We start from the raw sequence: 12,896 nt of genomic DNA, 5'->3' as shown, positions 1-12,896 counted from the left end.
ACGTGATCATTTTGATAGAATTCCAAATTGTGCAACCTCAGAGGCGTCTGACTGTACAGAAAACAGTGCAGCGAGATGACTCACGTTTCAATAAAGTACGACCTTGTGTGGACTGTGCGCACACACCGACGTCTCAGCTCACTCCGATGAGTAACATTAGCTGAGCATTGCTGAATATGACCATGTGGCCTTTTTTTTTTTTTTAAACCTCTTAACCCAATGTACAGTATGTGTGCAGGAGTCCTCCAGTTGCTCCGTAGAAGCACATCAATCACACAGTCCGCTCCTTTCAACAAGATGCGCACGCGGAGACAGTAAAACAGACACACTCCTGCGGAGTTTATTAAAAGCGTTATCACTGATCTGTCTGCAACAGCTGTGCACCGAGGCATACAAAGAAAAACGAAATATTGTATATATACACACTCCGTCTTCTGTCACACTCTTTCTTGGTGGCGAAATGCAATCGAGGTCCTCGTCAAATAACAAACATAAATGCACAGAATTGTCTGTATTTCCCTTTCCTCTGGACTCGAGCACAAATCAGCCGCGTTGAACAGGAAGGCCAATGTTTAGGTCACGCACTAGTCAGTGGAATTCCCCATGAACTACAATTCTCAGTCACATGCTTTAAAAAAAATAAAAAAAATAAACAACACAACAACTCCATTTGACCTATATCAGCCCCTGTGCCAAACATTTCCAAGCGTCTTTTTAATGTCACCTGAACATCATCAGCTGCTGCGTCGTCAGTGTGTGAATGAGCCGTTACCTTTCCATCATGACTTTCTCTTCCATTGTGCGTGAATGAGAGGACTGCGTAAAAGCGCTGCGAATCCCGAAAAATAAAAACATGTTTTTAGTATTAGTGAAGCCCCATGTTCAGCTCCCCTTATAAAGAATTCAAAACTTGCAACTTCAGGAATGTGAGCCAGGAGCCGTGTCAAGAAGCTTTAACAATTATAACGTGATTTGGTCAGTATCGTGACTGTTTTTCATTTTTCACTTAAGATGGCATTTACTTGGTACACGCCATGTTTAAAGCAGAGAACATCTGGATGTTCCCTGCCTAGTTACGTGATTGGTGACATCACATGAGAATCGAGTCCCATGTTTGCACTTAGCTATGTATCCTGGATCCACCCTGTTGGCTGTTGCATATTGGAAAACATTAGACGGGAAACTTGCATCAAGCAAATACTAGAAATAAAAAATTTAAAAAAACGCTGTATATGTGACCTTAATATAAATGTGTGAAGTTTTAAGTTGAATCGACTATGATTTTTTTTTTTTATTTGGAGTTGGTTGACACGCATGTCTTGCAGCCTAAAACGAAGAGTTTTACTTTTACGCAATAAACCAAAAAAAAGTATTTTGTAACTGCAATGGAAAATGTTTCTTTTTTTTTTGTTTGGCCATTTATTGAAAACAACAAGATTATCTTTTCCATCAAAATGAGGAAAACTGCATGTCAAGTGTTGGGACTATGCACGTGTGGCTGAATCACGAGCAAAACAAATTTTGTTGTCTTGAGGCTTTGGGACCTTTGTGTAATGTTTCAGGATACTTCTGGGTGGTTAAAACTGAAAAGAAAACTGGAAAAAAAACATGCCACCAGACAGAATAGTTTTTATTTATTTATATTTATATTTATATTTATTTTTTAGAGTTCCTTAAAAAAATGTAATATGATCAATTGCATGGGTGTCACAGATTGTTGTACAGGATAGAGAAGGCTGCAAAACTGCCCAAGGAGTCACTTGTGAAGGAACAAACTAGGAATTTTAGTTTTGTTGAAGACATTTTCAGACATGCGTGTATGCAATATTTGTTTGGATTCTTGGTGGAAATAGCACATCTGTGCCATTAAACGAAGCAACAAAAAAGCTATTAAATTAGCCAAGCCCTCAACAATCATGTTAACTCTTTCAGAATTTCCACCACATCCATTTTTGAATCAGTGTTTCATGCTGAAATCTAATTTCCCGCCGCCGTTCCTTTTACCGAGCAATTTACCTGATGTAAAATGCTTTTTGACACTCAACACGTTCCAGCAACAATGGTGAAGAAGACCTTTTTTTTTTTTTTTTTTAACTTACGGTGCCATCGGAGGGAATTTGACATTAATGCATTGCGCAATATGCAGAATAAGATGATGAAAGTAAAATTCCAAACCAACAACTATGCTGACAAAGGGTATGAACTCAGGTCAGTCCGAAAAGTCGTTGTTCTGTCAAAGTTGCTATCTAGTAAATAAAATTCACCCACGTCTGTGATTGGCTGTTTACCAGTTCTGGGTGTAGCTGACCCATGATCCTAATGAGGACAAGCACTTAAGAAAATGCATGCATGGATAGACTTATCCTCTCATTTTCATTTGAAGTTAACATATACAGTAAGTGATGTGGCTTAACACAGTCCTGACTAACTGTAAGACCATTATTGTCGATGGCACTTGGATAGTGAGAGATCTGTGACTATCGATTGCCCCCAGCTGGACTGTCAATACCTCCGTCGAATTCCGACACAGTGGACTAATGGTCTCCCGGGCCGGTGGCAGCCAGAACGCACGCCCACACACCATCCCAGCACCTCGGGGTGTAATGAACACAACAATCCATTAATACATCAATACATGACAACCTGAGTTTACCTGCTGCCTCAGCCGTTTCACATTTGACCAATGTGTTGCCGGCCTTTTGAGTTTTCAACTCTTTGGGGGGGATGGTGTTGCAAATCGCGGTGAGCCGAAGAAACAAGAATGAGACGGGCTAATTTGACCGTGTTCTATGAGGTCTAGCATACAGTATACATTCACTCTCTTCTCGCCTGGTTTAACAAGATCTATTCCTCTGACTGTCCCAACAGTCAAGTCGAGTGCGGTGCACCCTCATGGTCATTTAACAGCAGGGTAATGGTGTGTATGGTGCTGCTTGACTGCTCCTCAGCTCGAGTCGCCCTGGAGGAGGGTGTTAGGGAACAAGCGCGAGGGGCGATGTGGCAGGGGGGGGGGAGACCCTCCCTGATCACATGGGCAAAATCCACTTTGTAAGAGAGAGAGAGGATAGAGTGAGGTGACAAAAGCCCTTTTGTGGATGCAAGTTTACGGCATTAACCTCTCTCTCCCCTAGCATCACATGAAGAACAAGAAACTACTGTGACAACTTAGCAGTAGCCCGAGGCAGCGTGTTTGATTATGCGCCGTGTGTATGTGTGTCAGGGGGGTGTCCGGGATGTTTGCCCCTGGGAGTCTTGTGACTGAGCTGACATTCTGAGAAACGGGGAGTGTGGTCAGCTGTTGTCAAAATGCCACAAAGGAGAAGATTTGCTCCGAAAGGGAAAAGCTCGCTCTGCACTTTTTTTTTTACGTTAGTGTCAGAATTAAGGGGAACCAAGGTTGCTTGTCAACATGCATCTGGGCCTCGGCTTCATAAGAGGGTAAAATAAATGATGACATTTATAATTGTAAAAATAGCCAATGAATTTAAAAAGCCCATCCGGGGCATTTCTGTGCGTTCGCTTGTCCACTGCTGTGAACTGGAGTGTGTACCAATGTGTTGTGTGTGTGCGGTGCCTGCCTTGTTGCCTGTGGCCTCGCGCCCCCCCTCCCCACCCCCACGCAATGAGACATATGTCAGCCAAAGCCACAGCATCAACACCTGACCTTTTTAATAAGAAGCATGCAAGTGGAAAATGCATGAGCAGCAATATTTATTAATGTTTCTTCACCTTCAGTCCTCTTCTGTCATTTAGTGTTAATGAGTGCGTACGTGTTATTAATCAGCGCTTGCTTTTCCATCCTTTTATTCCAACGCATTTTCCAATCCATCTCTCCTCTGTGTTCTCTCCATCTTTACTCGTCGTCGTCTCGCTCTGACATTTTGTGGCACTCCCTCCCAGGGGCAGCCATCACTTCAGATGAACATCGCGTGCGACAGGCCAGCTTTGTCTTTTTAAGCCATTAGCACTTCCTCTCCTCCCACCTTACCATCATTCCCCCGCCCGTTTGCATTTTATGCCCTCATTTTTTGTTTGGGTGAGCACATCATTCACTTCTGACCTGATATTATTTTATGCACCCTAAGGTGGAACAAAATCCGGTTTGGGATTTTGGCCTCTGATTTAAAAAAAAAAAGATTCTCACAGGGAGTAATGGAAATAGAATTAATCCACTCCAGGTTCAAATTTAGAGCACAAGCTTGTAATGTTTACCACCTGTATTTTCCTCAAGAGCTCTGGTTTAATTCCAAATCGTACAACCTCAGGTGCATTCAACTTTCCGGTTAAACTCTAATCTGCGTTAAAACCGCCGTCTACGTGACGGCGGAGTTGACATTTGCTGATGTTGACATTCACCCTCTAGTTTGACTTTATTGATAGCCATGTCCAATGTGGTTTTCTTACAGGTAAGCAAGATTTAATGAGATTTTCCAGTTGGAGAGTTATTTGGCAGTGTTACCCTCCCTCTCTCTTAGACCCGTGTAATTCTCCATGCTTTGCACTCCCCCACAGTAAACTGTCAGGCCTAATACAGGAAGGAATGTCCAGTCACCTGCTCCTAAAATGCAACAGCCCTGTGCTACACTAACCTAATATAGACCTGCACCGCACAAGCAGGTTGGATAACGCTATTATTGCTCATTGCGTATATTTAAACACACACCTCATCGCACCCCATCTCAGCTGTAAGGCATAGTTTAACACTGTGGACATAAAAATGAAATGAAAAACTGGCTTGATTTTCAAAGTCCAATAGAATCTTTGTAATTTTGTTTGTTTTTGAACTCCAGAAAACTATGTAAGGAGACGCTTGTTATTCAAGACGAGACTTGAGGGCAGCAATATGACAACTGTGGAGTTATAATGACAAAAATGCTTAACGAGCGAGCACAGACGGTGAGCAGTACCAATTTCAGGATGATCATAATTGGGGCATCGGGTCGGGAATTGATCCCACGCAACCAGCCGAACTACTAATAGTCGGAAATATTCTTGTATGATAATTGGTAGAGGACAGACCCACGACCGCTGTTGATGACAAAGAACATGATTGTCACGTATCTTGATGCGTGACAATATTGGTATGACATCAATGGAAACCCTTCTGGAACAATCCTACATGCCAACATTAGTATGTGCCAACTGCAAAAGACATCGTCCATGTTCTTTGTGATTAGTGGAAGGAAAATGAGGACCAGCTGAAGAAAGAACTAAAGCGATTCCATTCCAGCTTTCGCTCAAAGAACCTGCAAGAAATCCTTGCCACAGTGACGGAAAACTCAAGCCAACTCCAACATTTATGACGACGGTAAGGATCTACGCAACGCCGCCAGTGACAACAGCTTCTGCGGAAAGATCATTTTCCAAATTGAAGATCATAAAGAACAGTTTCCGCAGTCTTTCGGGAGGGGGAGCGGGGGGTCTCTGTCTGACCCTCTCCTCCTTGTCATTGAGCAAAACAAAGAAACCAGCGTGAGGATATAAAAATGTTTAACAAGATGGCCAAAAGGAGGGCGCTTATCTGAAGTAGCAGAATGATCCCGTTTGCTTCGCCTCCTTTGTAAATAGTTGTATTTCATAAAATATATTGGACAGTTTATTGTCGCTCCGCACCAGGCTGGCGTCCAGAAGATGGTGTACCCTGCCGCTCTCCCAAAGTCAGCTGAGATTGAATAAAGCAGAACAGAAAACGGACAAATGGAGTGACAATTTATTAGTGTGTCGATCGTGTTAACTACATTTTTCAAGTTAAATATATCCTGCTGTGTTTTTCCTTTATTTTATGAATAATATTGGTGACGCATTCCCTTGTTTTTGGATTGAGCACAATGTCCGTGCATGAGCATGACTAAATGGTCACATGTGCAGACAAGACAGTATCTGCCAACCCAATCATATAGCTGTCATTTGTGCTGAGAATAAAATAACACGCTATGTAATGGATGCAAGAGGCTATTTAAACAGTCTGGATACCTTAAGGCAAGGACTCTAATAATATCTTTACAGGGCACCCACTCAAAATGTCAACCTGAGACACAAAATTCAAAAAGGGGAAGGGCACCGCTATACGACTCTGAAGCTTTCAGAGTACATTAGACTACAGCTTCAGCCTGAATCGGGTTTGACAGCAGAGGTGACAATGACATTTCATCCCCCCCCCCTTTGGCACTTGAATGAGGCTTGACGGAGACAAAACTCAAAAATCAAATGAGTTTGTGTTTTAAATGCCCGGCCTGGAATTACAAAGGATTTTACAGATGCTAACTGTTTTACATCATGCTTTCCCACTTTACCGTTTATATTTTTGTGTCAACATTTATGGACTTGCATGCTTTTCCATGTCCCAACCACCTTGCATGCAACGTTTTCATATCACATGCCTTTACCGTGAATAGCCAGGTTGGCTTACTGGTTGAACATTCTCACGCCGCAGATAACAGCAGCAGGGCCTCTCCACCGAGGGTGGCTGAGTTATAAGTAGGAGGTAGCGTTGGGTTTAGGTGTTTGCTTTGGCCACTTGTAATGGCCTCTGCTTTTAAACGGTCTATAAGAACGCACAATAAGTGTCACTAAAGTGTTGCCAGTCTCAAACCCTACAGAAATATACTTTTATCACTACCTGCTCAAACAGGGGTGGGCAAACTAAGGCACAGGGGCCACATGCGGCCCGTTAAGTGTTTTAATCCGGCCCGCCAAACTTCAAAAAAATTAAATGAATAAACCTTGTTGTTTTATTTTCTAAATACTGTGGTTTTTCAAAGACATATATTGTTGTAATGCTTTGGTTCACTATCATTTAAAATTAAATGTATTTTTTTTCCTCCGATGAGGTGAGGTTAACAAAACATTCCATCTATCTGCTCCTGGTCCGGCCCCTCTGTCAAATTTGAGAACCCATTGTGGCCCGCCAATCAAAAGGTTTGCCCACCCCTGTTCTAAACCCACGGGTCTTATTTCAAATATCCATTTGTAGCACTGGCACCTAATTAAGCATGCGCAATAGGACAAAATGTACATTCAATAAAAAACGAAAAAATTGTCTATAATAGGTAAAGTACATGGAAAGCATGGCAAAAAAAAAGTTTAAGGTTTTGGATTTTCCTAACAAACACTATTTTACCTGTGTCATCATCATGTATATTAAGAGAACAATAGGTGCCATTAACATCAGTCTTGTCATGGAAAGTACCCATCAGACAATAGATGAACGACCCACGGAGGCCAATTAACAAATGGGCTAAAACCTTGATCTGTTTCATTATAAAGACAAGAGCACTTGTCTTAACTCATTAAACCTAGAGCAGCTTAACTGAATAGACTTAGGTAAAGTCACCAACTCATTTGCATAAGATGCCAAAACACACCAATGGGATACAGTCATTTCCTCTCAGGGTGGCACTGATACGTTGCAAACTTGTATTGGATCGACTTAACAAGAGCAAAGGGTAATTGGCGTCTAGAAAGTCAGAAAGTAGTAGTAAAGTGTGGATTTGCGAAGGGATGCCGTTATGTTTTCACAGCTACATGTATCGCTCAACTACTTGAAGTACACATTGTCAGAACCAAATGGCCCGGCAAATTTGAGGCGCTCTCAGTAAAGGCTAACCATGAAAGGTCCCCAATTCTTTCACTTTCTCGACACTTGAGTTGACCTTCCTGACTCTGGAAGGAAGACTGTTGTTTTAACAAAAATCAGTGGCATTTACCTCGCCGCTGACTGAGGCGCCTCACCTTGAGACGGCATACTTGAGGTTTTGAATGGCACTGCTTTGTTTTACTTTGGTTCACGCTGGTTTTTTTGTAGTGGTTGGCTTCCCTGAGAAAATAGCATTGCCGAGCTACAAGGGCAGACTCTGTGACGGCAAGGTCTCTATTCTTTAAGAATGCCTGTGGTAGTTTGCACCGCGACCTGAGTTTGCACCGCGACCTGCCTGCTGGTCCTTAGTGAGCTGGTTAGATAAGTTGTCTACCTCAGTGAGGGAAGCTGTTCTTAAAAATACAGGAAGTTGTAGAACAAACAAATAGTTGATCCCGTATCATTTTAGAATTAACAGCAAAGAAAACTCCATCATTTGATGTTCCTAGAGTGTCACGGTGCTGCACCCAAGACATGCAGTTTCTTTGAGAGCGGCCTACAGTAACACAGAAGGATAAAAGTGCTATTCAGGTGTTGATGTTCTAGCTGCATCTCTCGCATTGCCTCTGGTCTATTCAAAAAAGTATGCTTTTCATCAAGATCTGCGCTGAATCAAAATGTAGTATGTGGTTTACATGATCTGATTTGAAACTTGGTCTGAATGCACTTAATTGCACCTATGTGCTTTGAAATCAGCAAGTGAGGTCTCAGGTTCGACTTTGGCCCCCAGTCTTAATGTGTCGGGTTCGCATGTTCTCTCCTGTGTTTGCGTGGTTTTCCCCAGGTACTCCCGACTTCCTCCCACATTCCGAAGTAATGCATTTGAGGTCTATTGAAGACTCTTAAATTATCCTCAGGTGTGAGTATAACTGGGGATTCTTGGTTGTGCCTGCAGTACGTGCCTTGAAATTAGCTGGTGAGCCCAAAGTCTACTGGGATAGGGCCCAACTCACTCATGCGTGACCTTAATGAGTACAAGTGGAAATGGATGGAGGGAGTAATACCCTTCTTTGGACACAACTTTGTTTCTGGGAAGATGTTATGGTCGAGGGAACCATTGATATTGGCATCTATGTAATTTAATTAAGTTTCACACACACAAAAACTGAATTTGTTAGCATAATATAATCTGTCAGAAAAACAAATACATGTGAAACGAAGATGCCTGATCCTACAATTGGGATATCTGTAGTCAGGTCATGTTTGGTTGAGGTTATTTAGCTTGCATTGATTGTAGCACATTAGTCAAATCAATAGAATATTTCAGTGAAGGAGTAATGTGTGATCTCCGGCCACAGGTCACGGACTGCGCTTTCAGACTATTATTTTCGCAGGTGGTTCAATGAGGGCTGCAAAGGGATGGAACCTTTCCAGTAAAAAAAAAAAATGGGAAGTTAGGCTGGGGAATGTTGGAAATGGTACATATTGGAATATCTTTACTGTATTGGAATTCATGGATATCAATGAGAAAAGAGATTATATTTAAGCATACGTATTTCGTCATCCATGTTACATTTTTCTAAACCAATTTTACCATTGGAGTTTCTGAATTCCCATGAAAGATTTCCCGGACTTTAGTAAGACGAATTCCCACACAAGGCAACCTAACGGGAAACAGGCTATGCATCACCTCTTCCACCTACCAGTGAATTGCCTCTCGCATGCGTAGGAGTGGTCCTCCTGTTGTGTGTTAGCATGTTAGCGCTAATAAAGGCAGCTGTCCAAACGCTCAGCCGGTTGGCCAGAAGGGGCTACAGCTTTTGTTGATGCTAGGTGTTACTTTGGCTGTCAGAACACACACTTTTGTTGTAAGACTGCCAACCATTTGGAACAGGAAGATTCTCCACTTGGAGACACCTAACACTACCCACCCAACCGTTATTCTTCCCCTAACCCACTTGCGTTTTTCTTCATTCCACTTTGTATAGCACTGCTGCTTTTGTTACCTCCCATTTATGTATTGATTTTTCTCACCACCAGATCATTTTCTCTCAACGCCGCTGGTGGAGAGTGTTGCTTTGTAATTGTGTTCCTGAGATGGTGTGCTCTTCAACAGGCCTTAGGAATTAAATATTTTCACGGAAATGCCTGCCGTCGTTGATTGTTGATGATGGTGGATGAAATGGTATTCCAAGCCATCCATCTGCCTGTGACTAACGGTCATAAATGTGTAAAATGTTCCGTCCGGCCCCCTTTTATTGAGAGATGCTGTTTTTTATTGGAAATTTAGTTGGACAGAACTAGTTATGTATGAATTAGGGCAGATAAAAAGTAGTAGGGCCACTACCACTTACAAATTCAGCCAACATTTTTTTGGTGAGAACTCATTTCTTTGGTGCCATTTTGCAAGGGTATTAAGGAACTATTTTGAGGTGATGAGAGGAGCTTCATTTAACCCTGGGGTGGGCAAACCTTTTGATTGGCGGGCCACAATGGGTTCTAAAATTTGACAGAGTGTTTTGGTACCCTCACCTCATCGGAGGAAAAAAATACATTTAATTTTAAATGAAAGTGAACAAAAGCATGACAACAATATGTCTTTAAAAATTCACAGTATTTAGAAAATAAAACATTAACAAGGTTTATTCATTTAATTTTTTTCAAGTTTGGCGGGCCGATTAAAACGCTTAACGGGCCGCATGTGGCCCCAGGGCCTTAGTTTGCCCACACCTGATTTAACTTATTAAAACTGAGAAAAGTGGTGCATTTGCCGCCATCTTGTGGCATGTCTTATCTTTTTGTTTGGGGGGAGGGGGGAAGTTGACAATATCCTGGCTTGAGACTGGGTTTGTAGGAAAATTAAATATGTCAACTTAAACACATAAATAAATATCGCCCTACAGACAAAAAGCAGACAATGTAGGTGGTGTTTATCTCTGAAGGTGATAATCCAGCGTTTGGCTAAGTTTGTTAAAGTCTCGCTGCTAGTTAGTTTGTAAATGTATTCTGTTGATCTTTTGGCATTCTTAGGAAAAAAAAAACAAAAAAAACCCCACAGTGGAGCCAAAGCTGGATCCCCCCAGCTGACTGGCTGAATGAGTAAAGGTTCTTGGGATTGCGTCATGGTAACACAAAGCAGATCATAGCGTGGCACATAAAAGAAGGTTGAGGGATGACAAAGCTCTCCTGATGAAGCTCACTCCCATTTTGCGACCGCAGCACAGCGTGGTGACCCCTATGAAAATAACACCGCTTCTTCACGCTCCTCCTCCTCCTCCTCCTCCTCCTCCTCACACACCTTTTATCTCAGCACCCGCTAAACACCTTCAACCTCCTTGCCTCCCCCACACCGAACCCCGCGTGATTCAATTTTGCATCCCGACCACTTGCAATGACCTACATGATTCCAAAAAACTTGACTGATTGAGACATCGTATTCCAAGATACACCTCCTCCCAATATTAAAAGGCTCTCCAGAAAGAAGTGGGCGAGAACAGGAAACGGAATGTTCAGGTGGTGCATATCGGCCGAGCGATTGCAGCTGGTGTGTGTGTGTTGTGTGTCAGCGAGAGATAAAGTAGCTTGGCAGGTAGTTTGAGCGTTGCGCTGACTGAGCCACTCTCACTAGAGAATCGATTCGGCCTGTTGAGAGAATGTTCAGCTCAGTTCCTCAAAGAAATGCGGTGACGTGAGATGGACCGGGGCGTTTGTAGAATTTACACAGGAGGGATTGAGAGAGTTGTAGGATGATGGACAAAATAAAAATAAAAGAAAGGAACTCTGTCAGGTGAATACTTTAGTGAATATGTCTCCAAGGTGTGCACACCAGGAGCAACACAATGTCCACTGGATTGTGACAAAAAATGGCAAAAACTTAATCACATTAGATTTTTTCCATTAAAAAAAATTATTTGATATCTTTCACACTCCACGCCTTGACATACAAATTTTAATTTGTGATCTGTATTATGTACTTTTTTGGACTACTAACCATGGACCATTTATATTTAAAACTCACACTATTCCTGATTACTCTTTTGCCTGTTCGTCTCCTAGAAAAAAATAATCGAAAAAACCTGCAATCTAATCCGACTTCCCGTCTTCTGCCTGTTTAGTGACCAACTACAATAATGTGGTGGAGGCTGGCACAGACTCAGACGATGAGGACAAGTTGCACATCGTGGAGGAGGAAGGCAGCCTGGCGGACGGGGGGGACTGCGACAGCACCCTACCAGACGACGAACCCCCCAGGGAGCACTGGGATCGAGGTGAGACCAGCTGGATGCTTGTGGGCCGCATTATCACACGCAGTCTGCAAAGTGTTCTCTACTACTTCGCTCCACTGAAGAAAACATTTTGTTTCCTGCGTGGCATTTTAATATTGGTACACACAGCGATTTTCAACGCTCCCTCTTTTGGTACGCAAAATGACTGCCGAAGTGCAATTCAGTTTTATTTAACTTTAAAGAGCAGCACAGTTGCATTTAACATTTTTAAGTTGTTTTTGCCTTTATTTAGGGTGGATATAAAAAGACGACACGCGGGAAAACTGGGAGTGTGGCAGATTTCAGATTGATGTAAATTTGGTTGCAGCACACATGCCACTAGTTTAAGTGCCACAAATAAAGTTCAGCTGTTCTACTCAGCTTTTCTTACCTCTGCATCAACTGATACAGCTTAACAGCACTCACTTTCTCTATATTGCATTCTCTACGGAATTAATAGGCTGCAATTTGTTAATTTTGTTTAATTTGGATACTCTGGCTATGCTTAAATAAAAGTTTTTTTATTAGATTTAGAGAACTGGAAAAAAGACTTGTAGTTTCTGCCATTGTGAGAAAATAATTACTTTCTTCACGCGTGTATTCATGCAACAGAGCAAGGAAATAGGCACTACAAGCGGCCGGTTTTCAACCAAGACAGGAAGCGCAATATCAAACAAAGACAATACCAACAATGCCAACAGATGAGAGACCTTCAACTACACAAAAGAAAAAAAGCCTTGCAAGCAAAGAATCACTGGAGAGGTTTATGACACTGGTGGGCATTGTAGTGCCGCTGTGAACTTTTTTTTACCTCCATGTGCTTGACCATGACGTCAGAAGCAGCCAGATCCAAAGGGAGGGTTGATGTCCCCCCCCCCCCCCCCGCCCGCTATCCGCCAACAACAATGATGTTGCTGATCCAAGCTTGGAGAACAGAATACAACATCATACTCATCGTCACAAACCAAATCTTTTCGGAATGGATTATCCTATTGATAAATCAATCGATTCCTCTGGGAATGGAGTGTGGACTTAAGTTATATTTTACTGTAGGT

At 42.3% G+C, this 12,896-nt stretch overlaps 1 protein-coding gene across 1 annotated transcript in view; it reads left to right on the top strand.

The window, feature by feature from the left end:
- zeb1b (zinc finger E-box binding homeobox 1b) overlaps positions 1–12,896 on the top strand; it is a 49,238-nt gene that overhangs the window by 21,930 nt on the left and 14,412 nt on the right. The window contains exon 2 of the mRNA XM_088283280.1: positions 11,692–11,844. Coding sequence (XP_088139406.1) covers positions 11,692–11,844 — 153 coding nt within the window. The remainder of the gene's footprint in view (positions 1–11,691; positions 11,845–12,896) is intronic.

Source organism: Idiotropiscis lumnitzeri, chromosome 19 (assembly GCF_059441095.1).
Source record: "Idiotropiscis lumnitzeri isolate Australia: NSW breed Sydney's pygmy pipehorse chromosome 19, RoL_Ilum_1.0, whole genome shotgun sequence".
NCBI classification, from domain to species: domain Eukaryota; kingdom Metazoa; phylum Chordata; class Actinopteri; order Syngnathiformes; family Syngnathidae; genus Idiotropiscis; species Idiotropiscis lumnitzeri.
This window is presented reverse-complemented; position numbering and strand designations above follow the sequence as displayed.